This window comes from Leptopilina boulardi, unplaced genomic scaffold (assembly GCF_019393585.1).
Source record: "Leptopilina boulardi isolate dan_hultmark-lab unplaced genomic scaffold, ZJU_Lbou_2.1 LbouV2_298, whole genome shotgun sequence".
NCBI lineage: Eukaryota > Metazoa > Arthropoda > Insecta > Hymenoptera > Figitidae > Leptopilina > Leptopilina boulardi.
In genome coordinates, this window is record NW_026137860.1 from 451,820 (window position 1) to 479,493 (window position 27,674).

A 27,674-nucleotide genomic window follows, 5' to 3' on the forward strand; every position below is an offset into this window, starting at 1 on the left:
TGTTGAAAATGTAATCTCAAATAGTTGCATTTTCTTAACATAAAAAGTTTTAAAAATTTTTAAATGAACAAAAAATTGAATGAATCTTTTTTTAATTTTGCAGTTTATAATTCATTTGGTATTTTTGAAAAATATGAAATTTTTTAATACAATTTATTTCTTTGAAGTTTATTATTTATTTTAATTAAAATAAAATATTTATTTATAATTTTACATATTGAAAAAAATATATGTTAACATTATTGGAAAAAACTAATTTTTTATTTGTTACTGATGCAAAAAAGTATTCCACAATTTTACTAATAATTAGTTATTTTTAACTAATTCATATTTAGAGAACAAAATAAAATGATTAAAAAGAATGTTTAACAATTTTTAGATTATATTTATTATTATTATTTATTACTATTAATTTATTTTTGGAAATAATTAAAAAATTATTTAAGACAAAAGTCTAATTTCCGGTGTGGACAGTCACATCATTTTTATACGGTCCTGATGTTTGTTTTCAAGAAGACCAACCTTTTTCATTTCATAACATTAAAGTAAGGTTGAAAAAACGGTTGGTTCGAGAAAAACACAACAGTCATATCTCCACACAAGCAAATCTCGGATTTTGAATTTAGCAAAGGGACATGCGCGCGGTCTCTCAGTGTCCACGATGATTGGTTGCCGGAGATAGTTCCCCTTCCCCTGACACTAGCGATTTCGATTCCTCGGCGTCGTTTTTGACGATTTCGAAATTGTAACCTAGTAGCTATTAGTGCATCGTAGTCGTTGGTGGTCTTTGGTTCTGCTGTTGTTGTTTCGTTGGCTATTGCTAGTGGTAAGTTAAATTTCTTTTAAATATAATTATTTTTATCAACTTGGAAATTATTAATTTTTTTTTTGTACATTTATACTTATAACAAAATTTTTCTTTTTCAGGCGTTTTATGGCCAACAAAGGTGCAGAAAAAAGGAAGGCTTCCGCCAAAGCTAAAAACACCGAACCAGCAAAATCAGCCAGATCAACATCGGTAAGTGCTTGTGTGTTTTATTTATTTTTATTTATTTCACTTATTTTATTTGTTTTATTTATTTCATTTATTAATTTTATTTACTTTATGCACACTATTTGTTTGATTTATTTTTCTTATTTTATTTATGTCCTATTTTTTCTTTTATGTATTTTATTCACTTCACTTATTTTATTTGTTATTTTATTTATATTATTTATTTTATTTCATTTGACTTATTTTTGTTATTTTATTTATTGTCTTTGTTATTTTATTTTTCTTATTTATTTCGTTCAATTTATTTTTATCCATTGCACTTATTGTATTTAGACTACTTTTGGTTGATATATATTTTTATTTTATTCCTTTATTTATGTTGTTTTATTTCTTCTATTTATTTTACTCACTTTACTTATTTTATTTGTTATTTTATTTAATTTATTTGTTATATTATTTATTTTATTTATTTCATTTCCTTTATTTTACTTATTTTGTTCACTCTACTAATTTAATTTACACTGTTTGTATGATTTATGTTTTCTATTTTATTCAATTCACTTATTTTATTTGTTATTTTATTTATTTTCTTTGTTATTTTATTTTCCTTATTTATTTCATTTTATTTATTTTTATTCATTTCACTTATTTTGTTTGTTTTTATTAATTTTACTTATTTTATTTACTCTATTTGTTTGATTTTTTTTTATTTTATTTTTTTATTTAAGTTGTTATATTTCTTTTATTTATTCTATTCGTTTCACTTAATATTTTATGTAAATTTTAGATATTAAATTTATTTAAATTTAAATAAATAAGAAAAATAAAATAACAACAAAAATAAATAATTGAACAAATAAAATAGCTGAAATGAATAAAATAAAAAAACAGAAGTTGTACAAATAGTGTAAATAAAATAAATAAATTTAATAATTAAAATTAATAAAACAATTAAAATAACAAATAATGTAAGTAAATGAATAAAATAAGAAATAAATAAACAATAAATTACAAATTTATTTATAAATTAAATTAAATTTAAATAAAGAAGAAAAATAAAATAACAAAAGAAAATAAATAAACTAACAAATAAAATAAGTAGAAGGAATGAAATAAAAAAAATAATAAATAAATAGAATAAATAAAAGAATGAATTATTTATATTTTTTATTTTATTCATTTCACTTATTTTATTTATTTAATATATTTTATTAATTTCAATTCTTAATTTTACTTATTTGCTATACACTGTTTGTTTGATTTGTATTTTTCTTAATGTAATTTGTTTAAGTTCTTTTATTTTTTTATTTCTTCTATTTATTTTGTTCACCTCACTTATTTTATTTTATTTATTTTATTTCATTTATCTATTTCCGTTATTTTTTTAATTTTACTTATTAATTATTTTATTTATGTTGTTTTATTTTTTTTTATTTATTTTATTCACTTTACTTATTTTATTTAATTTCAATCATTAATTTTTCAAACTTTATTTATACTATTTGTTTGATTTATATTTTTTATTTTATTTTCTTATGCATGTTGCTTTATTTCTTTTATATATTCTATTCAATTCACTTATTATTTTATGTACATTTTAAATAATAAAATTACTTATAAAATTATTCAAATTTAAATAATTAAGAAAAATCAAAATAACAAAGAAAATAAGTAAAATAAATAAAAAAAAATATAAATAGTATAAATATTGTATAAATTTAATAAGTAAATTTAATAATTGAAATTAATAAAACAAATAAAATAAGTGAAAGGAATGAAATGAAAAATAAATAAATAATAAATAAATAGAATAAACAAAAAAAAATAAATATTTATATTTTTTATTTTATTCATTTCACTTATTCTATTGATTTCATTTTTTTCATTCAATTTGTTTATTCTTATACATTATATTTATTTTTTTTTGTTTTATTTATTACATTTATTTTATTCACTTAACTAATTTTATTTACACTATTTGTTTGATTAATATTTTTCATTTCATTTTTTTATGTTGTTTAATTTTTTTATGTATTTTATTCACTTCACTTATTTTATTTGTTATTTTATTTATATTATTTATTTTATTTCATTTGACTTAGTTTTGTTATTTTATTTATTTTCTTTATTATTTTATTTTTCTTATTTATTTCATTTAATTTATTTTTATTTTATTTACAATATTTGTTTGATTAATATTTTTTTTCTTTCATTCATATTGTTTTATTTTGCTTTATTTATTCTATTCATTTCACTTACTATTTACGTACATTTCAATTAATAATAAATTTATTTCTAAATTAATTTAAATTTAAATAAATATAAGAAAACTAAAATAACAAATAAAATAGCTGAGATGAATAAAATAAAAATATGAATAGTTCAAGTAGTGTAAATAAAATAAATAAATTTAATAATTGAAATTAATAAAACTAATAAAATAACAAATAAAATAAGTGAAATGAATAAAATAAGAAGTAAATGAATAATAAATGAATAGAATATATCAAAGAAATAAAGATTTATATTTTTTATTTTATACATTTCACTAATTTTTTTTGCCATATTTATTACATTTAATTTATTCAGTTTAATAATTTTATTTACACTTTTTTATTTACACAAAATTATTTTATTTATGCTGTTTTTTTTTATTTTTTTTTTATTTTATTCACTTCACTTATTTTATTTATTTTATTTTTTTTTATTTTATTCACTACATTTATTTTATTTATTTTATTTCAATCATCAATTTTTCTTACTTTATTTAGACTATTTGTTTGATTTATATTTCATATTTTTTTCCTCATTTATGTTGTTTTATTTCTTTTATTTATTCTATTCATTTCACTTATTATTTATGCACATTTTAAATAATAAATTTATTTACAAATTTTTTAAAATTTAAATAAATAAGAAAAATAAAATAACAAAGAAAATAAATAATTTAATAAATAAAATAAAAAAATTTAATAATTGAAATAAATAATAAATAGAATAAATAAAAGAAAGAATTATTTACATTTTTTATTTTATTCATTTCGCTTATTTCATTTATTTAATATGTTTTATTAATTTCAATTATTAATTTTACTTATTTTTTTACACCGTTTGTTTGATTTGTTTTTTTTTATTTAATTAGTTTCATTTCTTTTATTTTTTTATTTCTTTTATTTTATTTCGTCTATTTATTTTATTCACTTCACTTATTTTATTTGTTATTTTATTAATTTTACTTATTAATTATTTTATTTATACTATTTAAAAAATTTTTTTTTTATTTCATTCACTTCACTTATTTTATTTATTTTATTTCAATCATTAATTTTCCTTATTTTATTTAGACTATTTGTTTGATTTATATTTTATATTTTTTTTCATTTATGTTTTATTTCTTTTATTTATTTTATTCATTTCACTTATTATCAATGTACATTTTAAGTAATAAATTTATTTATAAATTTTTAAAAATTTAAATAAATAAGAAAAATAAAATAACAAAGAAAATGAATAAATAAACTAATAAAATAAGAGAAATGAATAAATAAAATAATATAAATATTACAAATAGTGTAAATAAAATAAGTAAAATTAATAATTGAAATTAATAAAATAAATAAAATAACAAATAAAATAAGTGAAATGAATAAAATTAGAAATAAATGAATAATAAATTAATAGAATGAATAAAAGAAATAAAGATTTATATTTTTTATTTTATTCATTTCACTTATTTTATTTGTTCTTTTATTTGATTTATTTATTTTAATTATTAATTCTACTTATTTCATTTACACTTTTCGTACTATTTATATTTATTATTTTATTTCTTTCACTTATTTTATTTGTTATTCTATATATTTTCTTTTTTATTTTATGTTTCTTATTTATTTCGTTTCATTTATCAAATAAATATTTTCCAAATTCAGAACCGCCGCAATACTAATAAGCCAGAGATGCAACAACAGCAGTTACAACAGCAGTTACAACAGCCGCCACCGTTGCAACAACCACCGCCAATGCAACAGCAGACGCAACAACTACAGCTACAACAGCCGCCACCCTTGCAGCAACCACCGCTAATGCAACAGCAGACGCAACCACTGCAGCTACAACAACCGCCACCCTTGCCACAACCACCGCCTTCACAATTATTGCCAATGCAACAACAGCAACTGTCGATGCAACAACAGGAACTAAAAATGCAACAGCCGCCGATGCAACAACATCTGATGATGCAACAGGAGCCGGCAATGCAGCCTTTACAACTGCCGATGCAACAACAACTGCCATTGCAACAAGAACAGAAATTGCAACAACCGCAATCACAACGGTTGCCGATGCAACAGCAAATGAAATTGCAACAACTGCCAATGCAACCATTGCAATCACTACTGCCCATGCAGCAGCAGCCGCCGATGCAACCATTGCAATCGCAACTGCCAATGCAACAGCAGCCGCCGATGCAACCATTGCAATCGCAACTACAAATACAACAGCAGCTCCCGATGCAACAACAGCTGTCAACGCAACAGCAATTGCCGATACAACAACTACAAAACAATTTCCAACAACCCAGTTTTCAGCAACCTAGTTTCGCACAACTGCCTGCTCAATCTTCTTACTATCCGGCACCCCAGGGTACCTCGCATCAAGAAATCAAGGTAAGTTTAAAAAAAAAATATTAATCTACATTGAAAGAAAATAGATAAGAAATTTTAGTATAAATGTTACAATTTAGGGGAAAAGTACAAAGATGAGAAAAATTGACATAAAATGTATTAGACTTCAGAAAAGATATTTCAGAATTTGATGAATCAATTTCAAACTTAAATTACATGTATTTTACACCTTAGTACATTTACGAATTTTAATATAAGTTTTAGTATTTCTATAAACTGTTTTCTGAAATTTAATATATTTTATATGAATTTCTCTCATTTTGTCAAGTTTTCCTTAAAATGTAAAATTTATACTAAAATTTCGGAATTTCTTATTGAAATTTGATATAAATTTTCTTCAGTGTAAAATTGTACTTTAAATATTTTTCTGAAAAATATATTAATTCTACAGGAAACCATACAACAGCGACCGTCTTCCTCGGCCAGCGCTCCCAAAGTAAGTAAAAAAAATGAAATTATTAAAGCGTACTTGCGTTTGCGAAGACGAAAAATAGGCACCTCTTTACAATATTTTTTTCACAGCCATTTTAATTAAAATTTTAAAAACTTTTTTTATTCCTTGAAATACATTATTAAAATTACAAAAAGCAAGAATTATTTTGTTTTTTCATTGTTAACTACGATTCGTAGAGGGTGCCAAAGTAGAGGTTCTGAAAATTGTAAGGTTTTGCGGCACCCCCTGTGAAGCCACTCCTGACAATCTAAAATAAAAAAATCAATAAAAAAAGTTAAAAATTTTTTAATTAAAATGGCTGTGAAAAAAAATTATAAAAAGGCACCTATTTTTCGTCTTCGCAAACGCAAGTACGCCTTAATGTTTTAGAAAATTTGCAATGCAAATAGAGAATTAAAATAAATAAAAAAATAAATAAAATAAAAAATATAAGCAAAGTAAATCAAACAAATAAAATAGATAAAATAAGTCAAATGAATAAAAATAAATAGAATTAATAAACGAAATAAAAGAACATAAATAAAAAAATAAATAAAATAAGTGTAATGTATAAAGTAAAAAATATAAATAAAACAAATAGTATACGCAGAATCAGTAAAATCGATGAAATAAATAAAACAAATAAAATAAGTTAATTGAATAAGAATGAAGAAAATAAGTGAAGTGATTAAAATAAATATAAAAAGTAAAACAACATAAATAAAAAATTAAATACAATCATTAATTCAAAAATAAATAAATATCATAAATAAAAAATATATATCCAACAAATAGTGTAAATAAAATAAGTAAAATTATTAAAATAAATGAAATAAAGAGAACAAAATAAATAAAATAAGTGAAATGAATAAAAATAAATAAAATGAATGAATTAAAAAAAAGAAATGAAATAAATAAAAAAAATAAAATAAGTGAAATGAATAAAAATAAATAAAATGAAAGAATTAAATAAAAGAAATGAAATAAATAAAAAAAATAAAATAAGTGAAATGAATAAAATAAAAAATATAAATCAAACAAATATGAATAAAATAAATAAAATAAATAGAATAAATAAAATAACATTAATAAGACAAATAAATAATATTTAATTGTCTTATACATATAAATAATAATAATAATATTCCATTCTTATATTTCTTTTCGTTATAAATGTTTATTAATAATTTAATTTTTTTTAGGATTGGGCTGTTGAGCTTCGAAAATTAAAGCAAGAAGTCGATAGGGAGAGGTGGAAGCATGAACAGAGGTTGAACAGCATAGAAGTCTACATCAGGAAGCAGAAATTGAACGAGAGAAACAAGGAGAGGGAGAGACAAGGCTTAGATTGGGAAAAAGAAGACTGGGCAGAAGACAGAAGAGATAGGGGCGATAGGCGGCATTATCGGCGATTTTAATTTAGTTCATATTCGGTGGTAGTACAATCGTAACACAAACAAAGAAATCTAAATAAAAAGATGTGTCGAGATATGAAGAAAGGGACCTAAGAAGCCGAGTATTATCGACCAGCTGGTGAGATCCATCCCCACCATTTCACAGTCTCATGGTACACTGCGATGTAGTGGGAATGCCTTTCAACAGTCAACTTGTAATACTCGGCTTCTTAGGTCCCTTTCTTCATATCGCGACACATAAAAAATTTAAAATTCTCTTGTGATACGATTGTACTGTCCTTAACTTTCTATTTCATTTATGTTTTATCTGTTGCGGCAAAGGCGGCGTTTTTAATTTTGTTAATCTTTGGAGGCAGTACAACCAGTAAACAGAGGCAGTAACACAAACAGAGAAATCAAAATAACAATAATGAACAATTTCAAATTCTCTTGTGTTACGATTGTACTGTCCTCAATTTTCTATCCCAATTTGCATTCGTGTTATTCAATGGTCACATGTTTCTTAAGGTCATGTTATTCAGTGGTCACGTGATTGATGGAGAAAATTCTGCATATCTGTTGTGCAAGATTTCTCCTAACAGGAGTGGAATTTTTTAATAATATTTTAGGAGATGAAAGAGGACATGTTTTTTGAGGGCTCTCTGGTATTTATTTAATTTAAAAAAAAAAATAAATTTTTTTTATAATTATTGATTTTTTTTTATTGTGCAAGATTTCTCATAACAGGAGTGGAATTTTTTAATAATATTTTAAGAGGTGAAAGAGGACATGTTTTTTTAGGGCACTCTGGTATTTATTTCACATTTTGTTTAAAAAAATTTTTTATTGATTTTATAGATTGAATACGCGTTGTGAAAATTTTGTTGGTAATGTATCGATCCACAAAATTACTTTTGGATTGTGCAAGATATCTCCAAAGCAATGAAACATTCAAGAAAGATATTTTGAGAGAGTAAAAAAGGGATCTTTTTAAAAAGATCTGTGGTTAATTTGTATTGTTTTGTTGTCAAAAATTTCTTTTTCTTACTAATGTAATTATTATAATTAACGCAGGTTAGAACAGCGCCTCTCTCGCAAGTGAGTATTTTACAAATTAAAAACACAAACATCTGGCATTCACGTTATCAGTCGATAATGTAGAATGCCTATTATATATCTGCAAATAAAAATATTATTTCTCCCTAAATTTTTTTTTATTTTATGTCATTTCATAATTATTGGTTATTATTTAAATCGACATTCTCATAATGAAATTAAAAATATTGAAACATTTGTTCTGAATAATAAAAAAAGTCACAATTATTGATTGCAATACTTATGTATAAAAAATATTCCAAATTAAATGTAGAAGCTATATTTTACAATGTGAAAAAGGATTTGAGAATAAATTTCATTTGTTTCATTTATCTATTTATTTTGTATATTTTAATGATTTTATTTATTACATTCATTTCATTTATTCTATTTACTTATTTTGTTTATTTTACTTACTTTTTCTATTCCATTTCGCTTATTTATCTATTTATTTTGCTCATTTTATTGGTTTTATTTATATTTTTCATTCTACTTACTTTTTTTATTTTGTAATGATCTGAATTTTGAGCCAAAGGATTTGCTCGCCGGATGAGTCCGGGTCTTAAATTTTTGGAACTCTTGAGTTCTTTGCTCTCTTATAAAAAGTATAAAATAGTATTATCGTGATATGCAGGTAGGTAAAGTCAGTAACGAAGCGATAATTTAAACCTTCGAAAGCAGTTTTATTTAAATGTAAGAAAGAAACAATAAACAATAAAAGTAATAACAATAAAAATATTGACTAAAAAATATGGCTGCTTGATTAACTCTCATAACAATATATAAAAAATACAAAAATAGAAAATCCTAAACTAACTAAATTAACAGTAGTAAAAAATAAATGTAAAACTAACTAACTAGCTTAAATCTAAATGAAAGAAGTGGAAAAGAATAAAGAATGTAGAGAGAAGTGAGATGAAGAAGAATTTAGAAAAGGTGAGGGGATAGAGGAAAGAGAGAGAAAAGAAGCGAGACGGTACGCCGCTATGGTGCTGCATCGAGCTGCATTGGATCCGCCGCAATACTGTAAAAAGACAATATTTAGTTCTCGCCATTTATAATTTTCCCGGGGTGAAATGCTCAATAATAATTTCCGCGAGGGAGGTTCTAGAATACGCCCCTAGCTACGAGACGAGCGAAAACTAGGTTTCGTGCACGACTAGAGATTTCTTAATCAGGATTTCTAGATGCCGTTTCCGTACGACATTCATGCTCTACGCGAAGCTAGTGCGGAAAGAGAGAGAGAGGAAAGTTACAGGTTATTCTTCGCTCCAGATGTACCTCGAGTCGAAGAATAATACCTGGTGCATCAACTCGGTGAAGAGCGAGATGTACCTCGTCTTCACAGGGTCGGTTCTCCAGGAAATGGCGGGTCAGGATCGCGTCAGCCTTCCACGGATGTACCCCTGGTCAGACCTTGCGCGGCAGGTAAGAAAAGATGGAGGGCGAAGGGAGTTACTCTTGTACCAAGGTACTTGAGTACTACTCCTTCTGTAGGAATACATCCACCAGGTCGGCCCCAGATGTACCTGAGATACCGTCCTCGAGGATGAGGTAGGCAGGGCTAGCAGCACAGATGTACCTGTGGTCTGCCTGCCCTGGGGAGGATGATCTCATTCCTCAGGAGAGACGTACCTCACCCTCGGCGATAGATAAGAAAGGAAGAGAATAGGAGGAAAGGAGAGAGCTGCTGTCGTCCAGCCTCGAGATGTGCCTCGAGTCCGGTCGACGGCGAACTGAGGAAATTGTACGTGCAAGCAAGTATATACCGCTTGACGTTTCTACTGGGAGCTATGGCGCGAGTGAGAGAGACCACGTGCTGCGCGGCAAAGTATGCGCGCTCGGTACTCTCCTCCTGGCTGTCGAGCTGAGAGCTCAATCGTATAGAATATATATATTCATGCATTGAAATGATTTGAATATAATATGCTGACAAAATACTTTTCGTTTCGAATTAATATTTAAAATAAAAATGCTTTCGTTACATCCCCCCTACTAAAAAAGCGAATTCTAATGAGCGTCTTGGGGAATGTAATATGCAAAAAAATAAAGAGAAAAAAAAAAATAATTTTCAGTACCACTTACAAAATTTTTCTGGCTTTTCTAATGAATCCGTTGGTTCTCTCCAAGCGTAAAATCCACTTGCCATCGTTGACGGGCAACCGATAACGAGCGGGGCCAATCGGAACTTTAATCCATGGTCCTCCAGGAAGTTTCGAGATTTTAAATGGCAATTTTGAAAGTTCCTTTACCAGAGGAATTGGGTTTTCCTTCGAATTTTCAGCAGTGTTGTTATTTAGGTCAACTTCGTTGATGGTATCTTGGAGACTATTAAACAATTCTTCAAACGACTTCGGGCAATCTGACGATAATGGTTTTGGAGAAGGTAAGTTCTTTTTTACGATTATTGGGGTGGTAAGTAAAATGTCAGAAGTGATTTTGGGTTTATTAATTTTTTTCTTTTTAATAATTTGCGGTTTTTCTTTTTTAGGTGCAGTGTGAATCGGGTTAACTTTCTTCGGGCTTTTCATCTGCTTCATAATTTTATTTCTTGCGGTTAATTTGATCGAGGATAATTGTGTTGGGGTACGTTTGGTAATTTTACCACTCTTTTTAGGGGTAGGTTTAGCGGGCACAACTAATTTTGGGATACTTAAAATAGGTAATTTCGAATTTTGAATTTTTTTCTTAATTTTTTCATTTTTTTCTAAATTAATCTTTTCTTCTTCTTTTTTACAGATATTGAGCATGGTGTTTTCAAAATTTCCTTTATGGATGGACGGCGGTATTTCCACAATTTTCCTTTCCAGTTGAAAAAGTGGTGGTTTTTGAGTTGGAGCTAACACTTTACATTTTTCCGTAATTCGACCTGAATAGGGTTGTAGTGGAGCGATAATTTTTTCAGGTGGTTTAATTATATCAACTACCGATTTTTTTTCATCAAACATTTTTTGATAGGCGATGTCGAATTCGTATATCGAAATATTCAAATTGTTCATATCTAACGCGTCTTCTTTTATTTTCTCGCGCTCGAGCTGTGCTAAGCGTTTCAATGTTTCCATCGCGGGTGACTTTGAGGAACTATACACCTAATTCTAAGAAATAAGATTTATTTTTCTTTAGAGGTCTTTGACTTTAGAATTTTGGGGGGAAATTATATTATTGGTTGGAAATGTCGTCAATGAAGTTCTTCAGGTCCTTTAAATGAACATGACGAAAAATTTTCCCCTGTTCATTTACAACATCATAGATTACTGGAGAAATTTTTTTCTTTATTGTAAATGGGCCACTAAACTTTTCTAATAATTTCGCATTTTCTTTTTTCATTTTGTTTGATAAATGAAAATTTCTTTTAAAAACCTTATCTCCTACATTGGGTTTCCATTCTCTTTTACGTAAATTATAGTGTTTTTGTTGAATTTTGAAACTTTTGGCAAGGTTAATTCTAACTAATTCGAGGGCATTTTGAAGTTTTTCTATCCTTGTCTTTGAAGCGGTGGTTGTGTTTGAATTCAAGCGCGTGTCTTGAAAGCCTGGTGGGAGAAACTCTCGGCCGGCGGTAAGATAGGCAGGTGTGAAACCGGTCGAAGTGTGCTTGGCCGTGTTGTAAGCAAATTGAAGTTCCAACAGATGGCGGTCCCAGTCCGGTTTCTTAGCGTCGAGGTATTGTCTAAACATCGTCTTTACTACTTTATTTACTCTTTCTACTGGATTGCATTGTGGTGAGTAGGGTGGCGTAAGGCGATGAATTATACCAAAATCTTCCAAGAAAGATTTGAATTCTTTGCTAATAAATTGTCTACCATTATCTGAGACAATTTTTTTAGGACAACCATAGCGATAGAAAATTTCTTTTAGTGTTGAAATAACTAATACTGAAGTTGCTTTTCTTAAAGGTTTTAATTCAATCCACTTTGTAAATCGATCTTGTATTACGCAAAGAATTGAATTTCCTGAGGTTGTTCTAGGCAGTGGTCCGACGAAGTCGATAGAAATCATTTCCCACGGATTTTCTACGAGGGTTGCATGCATTAAATTTGCTGCAGCCTGTTGTGTGCTTTTATTACGTTGACAATTCTGGCAGTTTCTTACATATTCGGCTCCATCACGAAGCATTCCAGGCCAGAAAAAAAAATTCTCCAAGTCTAGCTAAAGTTTTAGCAACACCCAAATGTCCAGCTGTTGTTTCGTCGTGTACTTTGTGTAAGATTTTCTCTCTATCTTCTTTCGGGATACACAACTTCCATTGATCTTCGTAGGGTGTGTCTTTGAAGTCCAGCGAGTGAAGTATATGGTGAAATAATTTTCCATCTTCAATTTTGTAGTCTGGATTTCTTTCTGGATTCTCGGAGGTTGTTTTAAATTGGCGTTGATACCATTGACAAGATGGTTGTTTGTCAATTGTAGAAACTGCTAGGGGCAATCTTGACAAGTAATCTGGGAGACAATTTTCGGAACCTTTCTTATATTGAACTTCGAAGTCCCATTGTGCCAATTCCATAATCCATCTTGCGAGTCTTCCTGACGGAGTGATGATGCTGTTCAGCCATTTGAGAGCTTGGTGATCAGTGACAACTATAAAATGGTAGCCTTCTAGATAGTGTCTCATTTTCCAAATGCCCCATTTTACAGCTAGGCATTCTAATTCCGTTGCTGAGTAGTTTTTTTCAGATGAATTTAAAGTTCGGCTGGCATAGGCGATAACAACTTCAGAAGTTCCAATTTTCTGAGTCAAAACCGCTCCGAGACCTTCCAGGCTGGCATCAGTTTGTAAATAAAATGTCTGCGACCAGTCGGGACAGGCTAATACAGGTGCTTCAGTTAACGTTTTTTTTATTTTGTCGAAAGCTGCTTGTTTATCTTCATTCCAATTCCAAGTTGTCTTCTTTTTCAACAAATCAATTAGGGGGGACATTAATACAGAAATGTCTTTAACAAATCGACGGTACCACGATACCATACCCAAAAATTTTCTCAGCTCTTTCAGGTTGGTTGGAGGTGGTAGTTTCAAAATGGCGTCGACTTTATCGGGGTCGGGATGCAGTCCATCTTTATCTATTAGATGTCCGAGGTAAGTGAGTTGGGTTCTGGCGAAAAAACATTTTTCCCAGTTAGGTACTAATTTGGCTTCACTTAATCTTACAAATACTTCTTCTAGGAGTTTGAGATGTGATTCGAATGTTTCCGAGGTAATGACGATATCATCGAGATATGAAAAGACGTTTGGAGCTAGTTCAGCGGGAATTACTAGATCGATGAGTCGTTGAAATGTTGCTGGTGCGGAATGTAGTCCAAAGGGCATGACTACAAATTCAAATAATCCCAATCCTGGTACTGTGAAGGCTGTAAGGGGTGCACTATCTTCGGTTAACTCAACTTGCCAATATCCGTTCTTTAAATCAAGCGTAGATAAGTATTTGGCACCTTTTAATTGGTCCAATATACTATTTATGCGGGGGAGGGGGTAAGCATCTTTTTTTGTTACTTTGTTTAGTTTGCGAAAGTCAATGCAAAATCGTAGTTTTCCATTTTTCCTTTTAATTAGCACTACTGGTGAGCTCCAAGGGCTTCGAGATTTTCTAATTACTTTTTGTTTTAACATTTCCAGGGCTTCTTGACGCATAAGTTCCTGTGTTGCTGGATTTCTTGGCTGGTAACGTTGCTTAATTGGTGTGGATTCTTCCAGGCGAATTTCATGTTTCAGGAGTGGAGTTTGTCCTTTTATGTTTGCGAATAAAAGTTTCTGTTTTTCAATAAAGGTGTTTAATTCCTTTTCTTGATCCTTGTCCAATATTGTTAACCCTGATGTTCCAATTTCGCAAATATCAACTTTAAACGAGTTAGTTAACAATCGTATATCTTGATTGTTAATTAGCAGAGAAAAGTTGAATTTCTTTAACAAATCCATACCTATGAGCATTGGTTGAGATAAACCAGGTAATACCAAGAACTTATGTTTTACCTTAGTTTTCCCTGCTGCGATCTTCATGTCAAAACTTGTTTTAACTGTGTATTGTGTGCCATTTGCTAAGGCCACAATAATTTCTTCTAAGTTTGCGACTCCCCCTTGAGCAATTAAAGTATTTGCTGTGTGGATGTCTATAAATGAGCCTGCTGCTCCTGTATCCACTAGGGCTGGGATGGTTAGATCTTCACATTTACAGTTGATGAAGATTCTGGAGTCGGGAGATGATAAGGTCGAACTTACTCCGATTGTTCGACCTTTTTTGCGTTTCCCGGCTTTTCACACTGGCAATCTCTGGTTAGTATGTTGTCCTTTCCACAGAATGAACAAAACTTCTTTGGCCTGCTCCGGCAACTCATGCGTCGATGTCCTGATTTCCCACAGCGCCAGCAATCCTTTTTTGGATCATATGGTTTGGAAATCTCTGCTACTGGTTGATAAGCTGTTTCCTTGGCGTTGACTGTTTGTAGGATCTCCGCGATTTCTTCAACTCTCTGTATTAAGGTATTTACAGAGTCTAGTTCGTGTCTCCTTATATGCAATCTATACTTTGGTTGCATGTTCCAATAGATGGTATCTATCTCACGAACAATGTCATAACCTCCATGTCTCCTCATCATGGTCCTCAAGGCAGTTGAAAATTCTCTTATAGATTCTGCTTTAGTTTGCAGTTTCCTTACTATTTGCGATTCCAGGTGTCTGAATTCGCTCGGAGAGAGATAAAATTTTCTTAGAGCTGATTTTAATTCTTCGTAGGTTCTAATATATCTTATCTCGTTGCGATACCAAAGTTGGGCATCGTCTTTTAGCAATTCCGGAAATCCTCTCAATAGTTGTTGGTCCGTAAATCCGTATGCGGCCTGCAATTCTTCTACACGTTCTAAAAATGTGTAGACGTCTTTGCCATCAAACTGACAACCCCATTTTCTCATCCTTTCCAGCACAAAGGTATCAGAATAGCCCTCATGTGGTGATGATGTTCTAGATGTTCCAGGTAGTCTAAATTGATGATTTAGTTCGATGTCTACCTGTTCTATTTGTTCTTGTGGTGGTGCTGTAGGTTGATGTTGCGAGCCAGGTGTGAAGTTGTTGATCAAATTCGGATCTTCTAGTGCGGAAGTGTCTCGAGAGATATCTTCATCTTCTTTGTATCCTTCTGGATCCCTAGTTTTATGCAGCAATTCCGGTTGTGTTTTTACAAATGCTACAAAGCGTTGTCGAAGCTCTGCTAGTGTTCCACTGGTATCGATCCGGTAGCTTTCCATCTGCGCGATTAAGTCGCTCTTCGATAAACCGTATATCCATTTTACTCCCATTTTGAATGGTTAAAAGAAATTGGAAGCGTAAGATTTTGTTAAGGTGTTTACTCAATGACTTTAAGTGAATAAATGTGATGAGGGATGATCTGTTGCTCTTTTTATACTAGTAGATCGGTCCCTTTCTCCTCCCAGAAGATGGAGATGGAGGGGGGTATTCGGGCATCTAGCCTTACCCGAGAAAGAGAGAAGAAAAAAAAAAAATTTATTTTCTTGCCCTTAGGCAGCAGTATCGGGCCCAAATAGGGCCGACACCACAGATATAACAAAATTGTTTCTGGGGGTTTTTACAATCCGCGCGGCGATGTCCTCGTTGACCGCAGCGCCAACAGTTCTTAGTACGGTCGTAGGGTTGAGTTAGACTACACACTATGCTAGTCAGGGTGCCGAGGTCAATCGGGCGACGATTAAAGAAGCAGGTCTCAAGGAAGTCCTTTTGCTCATCTTTTGTTAATTTTAAGATACTTTCTTTTTGGGCAACTAGGTCTTCACCGACGATCATGTCGGGGAATACGTGTTTCAAAAGGTGAGTAGAGATCTTTAATCTCTTTTGGGCTGCCTCAACTCGACAGAGGACCTCGTACGCGTGGTAGCCGGGGAACCATTTTTGGATTCTACGGATTGTCTGATAGACCCAGTTCTCGGTGTCCGGAGAGTACATGCTGTCTTCTTCTTCTTTCTTGCTTTACAAAAAAAAAATTTTATAGTGTTTTCGATGAGTGGTACTGATCGATTACGCCTTTTTCTTTAAACGCGGTCTTTATATTCCTTAACCACCCATCCCCACTCTAGTATCGACAACAGCGCCCTCGCGATGACGAGAACTAATTGTACTTTTCCTCCACCCTGATATCACAAAATACCAATTTTTTCTCTATATATATATTTTTTTTAAAACTTAAGTATAACCGAGAGAGCAAAAAAAAATTTTAAGTCCCTGTTCGGGCGCCATGTAATGATCTGAATTTTGAGCCAAAGGATTTGCTCGCCGGATGAGTCCGGGTCTTAAATTTTTGGAACTCTTGAGTTCTTTGCTCTCTTATAAAAAGTATAAAATAGTATTATCGTGATATGCAGGTAGGTAAAGTCAGTAACGAAGCGATAATTTAAACCTTCGAAAGCAGTTTTATTTAAATGTAAGAAAGAAACAATAAACAATAAAAGTAATAACAATAAAAATATTGACTAAAAAATATGGCTGCTTGATTAACTCTCATAACAATATATAAAAAATACAAAAATAGAAAATCCTAAACTAACTAAATTAACAGTAGTAAAAAATAAATGTAAAACTAACTAACTAGCTTAAATCTAAATGAAAGAAGTGGAAAAGAATAAAGAATGTAGAGAGAAGTGAGATGAAGAAGAATTTAGAAAAGGTGAGGGGATAGAGGAAAGAGAGAGAAAAGAAGCGAGACGGTACGCCGCTATGGTGCTGCATCGAGCTGCATTGGATCCGCCGCAATACTGTAAAAAGACAATATTTAGTTCTCGCCATTTATAATTTTCCCGGGGTGAAATGCTCAATAATAATTTCCGCGAGGGAGGTTCTAGAATACGCCCCTAGCTACGAGACGAGCGAAAACTAGGTTTCGTGCACGACTAGAGATTTCTTAATCAGGATTTCTAGATGCCGTTTCCGTACGACATTCATGCTCTACGCGAAGCTAGTGCGGAAAGAGAGAGAGAGGAAAGTTACAGGTTATTCTTCGCTCCAGATGTACCTCGAGTCGAAGAATAATACCTGGTGCATCAACTCGGTGAAGAGCGAGATGTACCTCGTCTTCACAGGGTCGGTTCTCCAGGAAATGGCGGGTCAGGATCGCGTCAGCCTTCCACGGATATACCCCTGGTCAGACCTTGCGCGGCAGGTAAGAAAAGATGGAGGGCGAAGGGAGTTACTCTTGTACCAAGGTACTTGAGTACTACTCCTTCTGTAGGAATACATCCACCAGGTCGGCCCCAGATGTACCTGAGATACCGTCCTCGAGGATGAGGTAGGCAGGGCTAGCAGCACAGATGTACCTGTGGTCTGCCTGCCCTGGGGAGGATGATCTCATTCCTCAGGAGAGACGTACCTCACCCTCGGCGATAGATAAGAAAGGAAGAGAATAGGAGGAAAGGAGAGAGCTGCTGTCGTCCAGCCTCGAGATGTGCCTCGAGTCCGGTCGACGGCGAACTGAGGAAATTGTACGTGCAAGCAAGTATATACCGCTTGACGTTTCTACTGGGAGCTATGGCGCGAGTGAGAGAGACCACGTGCTGCGCGGCAAAGTATGCGCGCTCGGTACTCTCCTCCTGGCTGTCGAGCTGAGAGCTCAATCGTATAGAATATATATATTCATGCATTGAAATGATTTGAATATAATATGCTGACAAAATACTTTTCGTTTCGAATTAATATTTAAAATAAAAATGCTTTCGTTACAATTTTATTTCGTTTATTTATGTGTCTATTTAATTTATTTAATTTATCTATTTATTTAATTTATTATTTTTTTTTACTTGTTCTATTTGTTTAATTTATTTCCTTTACAGGGTGTAGGCAAGATTTTATTTTCAAAATTTCCTGACTAATTTTTTATTTTCCCTGACTTGCAAATTTTTTAATTATTTAATATTCTTCTTTGTTGACTGAAATTTTTATAATGCTTTTCAAGTAACAATTTTATTTATGAATAAAAAAATTAGATAATTAAAATAAAATTAAATTAAAATTACAAAAACGTCTAAATAAAAAATACTGAATTGGCATTTATGTAACAAAGTTTTTCAATTTGTGCTTTCTTTCGATCAAAATTTTTAAAATAAGCTTAATCAAATTTTAATTATAAATATAACTTTATTCTCTTTAAAATTATACAGAAATAAGCAGGGACTGTCTCGGACACGAAATGTTGTTGAATTTTAAGAAAGTGTCCGTGTAGTGTCGCGACTCGACACGTTTGAAAACAATTAAAAGTATCGTGGCGAGACCCGACACTTTTAAAACTTTTCAAACGTATCGTGGCACGACCCGACACAGTTAAGAAATTCATAATTGTATCGTGGCGAAGCACGATACGTTTAGAAATTTGTAATCGTATCGTGGCAGGACTGGACACGTTTACGAATTTCCAAAAGTATCGTGGCGCGACTAGACACATTAACAATTTGAGAATCGTATCGTATCATGACTTGCCACGACACGATAATTCTACATAAATATGTCGTGTCGCATGAAAAAAAATTGTTCAATTAATTTAAACTTATCTATTATGTATTATCTATTATAATATAGTATATATGGAATAATAATAATAATACTAATAATAATATGCATACAAAATAATATACAATAATATACAATAATATATTATATTATATTATATTATATTATATTATATTATATTATATTATATTATATTATATTATATTATATTATATTATATTATATTATATTATATTATATTATATTATATTATATTATATTATATTATATTATATTATATTATATTATATTATATTATATTATATTATATTATATTATATTATATTATATTATATTATATTATATTATATTATATTATATTATATTATATTATATTATTTCCACGAATTTCTGTTTTCATCCTATACTGTTTATTTTCATGTATTTCTTTTTGTATTATCAACAACTTATTGTCTAGTATGTAAACAAACCACACTTAAAATTAAAAATAATTTTGTTCAATAAAATTAATAGATTAATTTAATTTATTAACATTTTAATATTATTATGATTTAAAGAATTGAAAAAAATGTAAGACTTGATTACGAATTCAATATCAGTTTTTTAAAATTCAAAATGGCGGATCCAATATACCGAATCAAAATAACTAAAAATGGGCAAATTCGTCTAAACCATGTTACCCAGGGGTTTTCGGGGTTGCTGATTACGAATCTGACATCAGTTTTTCAAAGTTCAAAATGGCGGATCCAATATGGCGGAAGACAAAATAAAACAAGGAGGGGGTCCTTTATGTTTATTTCATAAACATTATGCTTCCTCATTGTGTGAAGCAAAAAATTTGCTTCCTCGTGAAGGAAGCAATGAATTTGTCCAATTCAATTGATTGATTTAAAAAATTTCGAGTTAAAAATGTTTTAAATTAATTAAATTTTTTGAAAAATAAAGAAAATTTTAATTAATTTTGAGTGTAACATAAACTTTATATATACGAATCGATTCGTTTTAATGCAAGGAATATAATTATTTTATTCATCAACTTGAATTTAAAAAAAACACAAAATTTTTTAGCTAAAATATGAATTTTCGATTTTTCAATTTTTATTAATTCTCAAATTTTAAATCAAATCTATACTTTATATATACCAACCAATTCGTTTCAATGCAGGGAATAAAATTATTTCATATATAAACATGAATTTAAATAAACACATCATTTTTTAGCTAAAATGAGAATTTTTGATTTTTTAACTTTCTTTAATTCTTTAAATTTCAATCAAATCTATACTTTATATATATCAATCGATTCATCTTGACATAAAGAAGACGATTATATTATATATTACCTTAAATTTTTCGATTTAAAAATTTTTTCAATTAAAAAAAAATTTTTGGAAAAAAGACGATAAAATTTTTTTTTTGGGGTATTTTTAAAAATCCTCTCGTCATTTTTGAGAGATTTATGTGTTAAATAAGCCTACCAAATTTTATCCAAATCCATTAAAACCTGTTAAAGATATCGTGTTCACAAAAACGATCCACACACACATACACACACACACACACACACACATACACACACACATACATACATCCGGACAATTGATCAGGATCTCATATAACATGTTTCTATATAGAGGAAAATTTGTTTTCACCATTTTTAAAATTTTTATAAACGAAAGGACTACATAGCTTCCTCCACGAGGAAGCAAAATTAATCGGATTGTATTAAAAACCTATTACTCGGGGGTTTTCAGGGTCATTGATTACGAATTGTGACAAAAGTTTTTCAAAATTCAAAATGTCCCAAAAAACGCTCGAGTAACAAGTTTCAAAAGATCCGATCCTTTTTAAAAAATTGTTCAGCATATTAGATCCGCCATTTTGAATATTAAAAATAGGAAAAGAACTAGGCGCAATTGCGCCTACATCTAGGGTTTCGTGGCGCTTTAAATTTTAATGTCAACTACTGGGACATGTCAACTATAGGGACATGTCAACTATAGGGACATGTCAACTATATGGACATGTCAACTATATGGACATGTCAACTATTGGGACATGTCAATTACTGAGACAGGTCAACTACTGGGACATGTCAATTATAGGGGCATGTTAACTAATGGGACATTTAATGTCCATTCATGTAATGTCCATTCGGGAAAATGTCCATTCAGTAAATGGAGATTTGGGATCTGTAGGCCCCAACATTTGAATTTGGGAGCTATGGTGCCCCAAAATTTGAATTTGGGATCTGTGGTGCCCCAAAATTCGAATTTGGAAGCTATGTTTGCCCAAAATTTGAATTTGGGATCTGTGGTGCCCCAAAATTCGAATTTGGGATCTGTGGTGCCCCAAAAGTTTAATTTGGGATCTGTGGGGCCCCAAAATTTGAATTTGGGATCTGTGGTGCCCCAAAAGTTTAATTTGGGATCTGTGGGGCCCCAAAATTTTAATTTGAGATCTGTGGTGCCCCAAAATTTTAATTTGGGATCTGTGCCCTAAAATTTGATTTTGGGAGCTGTGGTGCCCCAAAATATACTACGGACAGACGGACGCCAAAGTGAAACTATAAGGCTTTCGGCCATGGGCCACGAAACCCTAAAAAACTGATGTTACATTTGTAATCAGCGACCCTGAAAACCCCTCAGTAACCGGTTTCAATCCAATCCGATTAATTTTTTATTTTGTCGTCCGCCATATTGGATCCGCCATTTTGAATTTTAAAAAACTTTTGTCACAATTCGTAATCAATGACCCTGAAAACCTCCGAGTAATAGGTTTTTAATACAATCCGATTAATTTTTTATTTTGTCTTCCGCCATATTGGATCCGCCATTTTGAACTTTGAAAAACTGATGTCAGATTCGTAATCAGCAACCCCGAAAACCCCTGGGTAACATGGTTTAGACGAATTTGCCCATTTTTAGTTATTTTGATTCGGTATATTGGATCCGCCATTTTGAATTTTAAAAAACTGATATTGAATTCGTAATCAAGTCTTACATTTTTTTCAATTCTTTAAATCATAATAATATTAAAATGTTAATAAATTAAATTAATCTATTAATTTTATTGAACAAAATTATTTTTAATTTTAAGTGTGGTTTGTTTACATACTAGACAATAAGTTGTTGATAATACAAAAAGAAATACATGAAAATAAACAGTATAGGATGAAAACAGAAATTCGTGGAAATAATATAATATAATATAATATAATATAATATAATATAATATAATATAATATAATATAATATAATATAATATAATATAATATAATATAATATAATATAATATAATATAAATTTAATAATTTACATTTGATATATATTCAATCTATATCTATTTTATTTTAATTTTATTTCTTGAAATGTTATTGAAGGATTAATAAACTGTCAAGATGTTGATCAACAAGTTTCATTGTATGCGACACGAAATTCATAATTATTTTTGTATTGTGTCGTGTAGTTCAGCCCCACGATACGATTCTCAAATTTTTATTGTGTCTAGTCGCGCCACGATACTTTTGGAAATTCGTAAACGTGTCCAGTCCTGCCACGATACGATTACAAATTTCTAAACGTATCGCGCTTCGCCACGATACAATTATGAATTTCTTAACTGTGTCGGGTAGTTCTTAAAAAAAATAAAAGCTGGCTGAAGCTAGCAGTTACGCTCAATACAATCCCATTAGTTGTTGTCTACTATTATTTCGCAACAATGCCCCTCCATCAAACAATTTTCATTTATTTGTTTTATTAATTTCAATTATTAATTTTACTTATTTTATTTACACTATTTGGACCATTTATATTATTTTATTTATTCATTTCACTTATTTTATTAGTTATTATTAAGATCAGCAACAATCAATAGATTAATTTTACCAAGTTTTTACTGATTAATTTCCTCAAATATATTACTGAATTTGATGGAGAGGCATTGCCAAGAAATAGTGGTTGTTGGCGTCTACGGAAGAGTGATAAGTGAGACTGCTCGATTGAGCCGTTTTTTGAAAAAAATGAATTTTTGATCAGTGAAAAACCATAAACAGAAAAAAGAATAATTAGGACAACCAATATTTGAGAGGCTGATAGTAAAAATGATTTAAAATAACATTGGGAGCAAAAGTGGGATAAGTGACTTGGGAGCAAAAACGGGTTAAAATGATTCGTGTAATTTATTGATAAATTCATTATATTATCGACTAAAAAATATTAACAATAGGAAAAAATGCATATTTTATTATAATTAATATTTTTTAATCGATAATATAATGAATTTATCAATAAATTACACGAATCATTTTAACCCGTTTTTGCTCCCAAGTCACTTATCCCACTTTTGCTTCCAATGTTATTTTAAACCATTTTTACTATCAGCCCCTCATTTAATGTTTGTCCTAATTATTCTTTTTTCTGTTTATGGTTTTTCACTGACCGGGCGAAATATTGAAAATTTATTATTTTGCAGGTCATGTTATTCATTGGTGATGTGTTTGAATGAATGAATTTCCATTTAAAAACTTCTATTTAACTTTTACTATTTTTCAACTTTTTATATACTTTATTTAAAGTTAACAATTTTAAATAGAGAATATAAAAAGTTTTTAAATAGAGAAATAGATTGGTTGAATTTTGAAATCTTGAAATTTATTAACGAAATTCCTGAACTGTCCCAAGCAAAGAAAATTTCCAAATTAATATCAAATAATTTCAAAAAGTTTTTTCGGGCTTAGGGCAGTTCAGGAAGAAATGTTGTTTAAGAAACATGTGACCATTGAATAACACGAATGCAAATTGGGATAGAAAATTGAGGACAGTACAATCGTAACACAAGAGAATTTGAAATTGTTCATTATTGTTATTTTGATTTCTCTGTTTGTGTTACTGCCTCTGTTTACTGGTTGTACTGCCTCCAAAGATTAACAAAATTAAAAACGCCGCCTTTGCCGCAACAGATAAAACATAAATGAAATAGAAAGTTAAGGACAGTACAATCGTATCACAAGAGAATTTTAAATTTTTTATGTGTCGCGATATGAAGAAAGGGACCTAAGAAGCCGAGTATTACAAGTTGACTGTTGAAAGGCATCCCCACTACATCGCAGTGTACCATGAGACTGTGAAATGGTGGGGATGGATCTCACCAGCTGGTCGATAATACTCGGCTTCTTAGGTCCCTTTCTTCATATCTCGACACATCTTTTTATTTAGATTTCTTTGTTTGTGTTACGATTGTACTACCACCGAATATGAACTAAATTAAAATCGCCGATAATGCCGCCTATCGCCCCTATCTCTTCTGTCTTCTGCCCAGTCTTCTTTTTCCCAATCTAAGCCTTGTCTCTCCCTCTCCTTGTTTCTCTCGTTCAATTTCTGCTTCCTGATGTAGACTTCTATGCTGTTCAACCTCTGTTCATGCTTCCACCTCTCCCTATCGACTTCTTGCTTTAATTTTCGAAGCTCAACAGCCCAATCCTAAAAAAAATTAAATTATTAATAAACATTTATAACGAAAAGAAATATAAGAATGGAATATTATTATTATTATTTATATGTATAAGACAATTAAATATTATTTATTTGTCTTATTAATGTTATTTTATTTATTCTATTTATTTTATTTATTTTATTCATATTTGTTTGATTTATATTTTTTATTTTATTCATTTCACTTATTTTATTTTTTTTTATTTATTTCATTTCTTTTATTTAATTCTTTCATTTTATTTATTTTTATTCATTTCACTTATTTTATTTTTTTTATTTATTTCATTTCTTTTTTTTAATTCATTCATTTTATTTATTTTTATTCATTTCACTTATTTTATTTATTTTGTTCTCTTTATTTCATTTATTTTAATAATTTTACTTATTTTATTTACACTATTTGTTGGATATATATTTTTTATTTATGATATTTATTTATTTTTGAATTAATGATTGTATTTAATTTTTTATTTATGTTGTTTTACTTTTTATATTTATTTTAATCACTTCACTTATTTTCTTCATTCTTATTCAATTAACTTATTTTATTTGTTTTATTTATTTCATCGATTTTACTGATTCTGCGTATACTATTTGTTTTATTTATATTTTTTACTTTATACATTACACTTATTTTATTTATTTTTTTATTTATGTTCTTTTATTTCGTTTATTAATTCTATTTATTTTTATTCATTTGACTTATTTTATCTATTTTATTTGTTTGATTTACTTTGCTTATATTTTTTATTTTATTTATTTTTTTATTTATTTTAATTCTCTATTTGCATTGCAAATTTTCTAAAACATTAAGGCGTACTTGCGTTTGCGAAGACGAAAAATAGGTGCCTTTTTATAATTTTTTTTCACAGCCATTTTAATTAAAAAATTTTTAACTTTTTTTATTGATTTTTTTATTTTAGATTGTCAGGAGTGGCTTCACAGGGGGTGCCGCAAAACCTTACAATTTTCAGAACCTCTACTTTGGCACCCTCTACGAATCGTAGTTAACAATGAAAAAACAAAATAATTCTTGCTTTTTGTAATTTTAATAATGTATTTCAAGGAATAAAAAAAGTTTTTAAAATTTTAATTAAAATGGCTGTGAAAAAAATATTGTAAAGAGGTGCCTATTTTTCGTCTTCGCAAACGCAAGTACGCTTTAATAATTTCATTTTTTTTACTTACTTTGGGAGCGCTGGCCGAGGAAGACGGTCGCTGTTGTATGGTTTCCTGTAGAATTAATATATTTTTCAGAAAAATATTTAAAGTACAATTTTACACTGAAGAAAATTTATATCAAATTTCAATAAGAAATTCCGAAATTTTAGTATAAATTTTACATTTTAAGGAAAACTTGACAAAATGAGAGAAATTCATATAAAATATATTAAATTTCAGAAAACAGTTTATAGAAATACTAAAACTTATATTAAAATTCGTAAATGTACTAAGGTGTAAAATACATGTAATTTAAGTTTGAAATTGATTCATCAAATTCTGAAATATCTTTTCTGAAGTCTAATACATTTTATGTCAATTTTTCTCATCTTTGTACTTTTCCCCTAAATTGTAACATTTATACTAAAATTTCTTATCTATTTTCTTTCAATGTAGATTAATATTTTTTTTTTAAACTTACCTTGATTTCTTGATGCGAGGTACCCTGGGGTGCCGGATAGTAAGAAGATTGAGCAGGCAGTTGTGCGAAACTAGGTTGCTGAAAACTGGGTTGTTGGAAATTGTTTTGTAGTTGTTGTATCGGCAATTGCTGTTGCGTTGACAGCTGTTGTTGCATCGGGAGCTGCTGTTGTATTTGTAGTTGCGATTGCAATGGTTGCATCGGCGGCTGCTGTTGCATTGGCAGTTGCGATTGCAATGGTTGCATCGGCGGCTGCTGCTGCATGGGCAGTAGTGATTGCAATGGTTGCATTGGCAGTTGTTGCAATTTCATTTGCTGTTGCATCGGCAACCGTTGTGATTGCGGTTGTTGCAATTTCTGTTCTTGTTGCAATGGCAGTTGTTGTTGCATCGGCAGTTGTAAAGGCTGCATTGCCGGCTCCTGTTGCATCATCAGATGTTGTTGCATCGGCGGCTGTTGCATTTTTAGTTCCTGTTGTTGCATCGACAGTTGCTGTTGTTGCATTGGCAATAATTGTGAAGGCGGTGGTTGTGGCAAGGGTGGCGGTTGTTGTAGCTGCAGTGGTTGCGTCTGCTGTTGCATTAGCGGTGGTTGCTGCAAGGGTGGCGGCTGTTGTAGCTGTAGTTGTTGCGTCTGCTGTTGCATTGGCGGTGGTTGTTGCAACGGTGGCGGCTGTTGTAACTGCTGTTGTAACTGCTGTTGTTGCATCTCTGGCTTATTAGTATTGCGGCGGTTCTGAATTTGGAAAATATTTATTTGATAAATGAAACGAAATAAATAAGAAACATAAAATAAAAAAGAAAATATATAGAATAACAAATAAAATAAGTGAAAGAAATAAAATAATAAATATAAATAGTACGAAAAGTGTAAATGAAATAAGTAGAATTAATAATTAAAATAAATAAATCAAATAAAAGAACAAATAAAATAAGTGAAATGAATAAAATAAAAAATATAAATCTTTATTTCTTTTATTCATTCTATTAATTTATTATTCATTTATTTCTAATTTTATTCATTTCACTTATTTTATTTGTTATTTTATTTATTTTATTAATTTCAATTATTAATTTTACTTATTTTATTTACACTATTTGTAATATTTATATTATTTTATTTATTCATTTCTCTTATTTTATTAGTTTATTTATTCATTTTCTTTGTTATTTTATTTTTCTTATTTATTTAAATTTTTAAAAATTTATAAATAAATTTATTACTTAAAATGTACATTGATAATAAGTGAAATGAATAAAATAAATAAAAGAAATAAAACATAAATGAAAAAAAATATAAAATATAAATCAAACAAATAGTCTAAATAAAATAAGGAAAATTAATGATTGAAATAAAATAAATAAAATAAGTGAAGTGAATGAAATAAAAAAAAAATTTTTTAAATAGTATAAATAAAATAATTAATAAGTAAAATTAATAAAATAACAAA

At 29.6% G+C, this 27,674-nt stretch overlaps 1 protein-coding gene across 1 annotated transcript; it reads left to right on the forward strand.

Moving 5' to 3' along the window:
* The first annotated feature begins 756 nt into the window (after nt 1-756).
* LOC127282337 (putative mediator of RNA polymerase II transcription subunit 12) lies at nt 757-7,527 on the forward strand. Its single transcript, XM_051306508.1, has 4 exons — nt 757-826; nt 928-1,018; nt 4,924-5,658; nt 7,312-7,527. Exons 2-4 carry the CDS (start codon nt 935-937, stop codon nt 7,525-7,527), a joined length of 1,035 nt encoding a protein of 344 aa, XP_051162465.1. The 5' UTR covers nt 757-826; nt 928-934.
* Nucleotides 7,528-27,674: the final 20,147 nt, after the last annotated feature.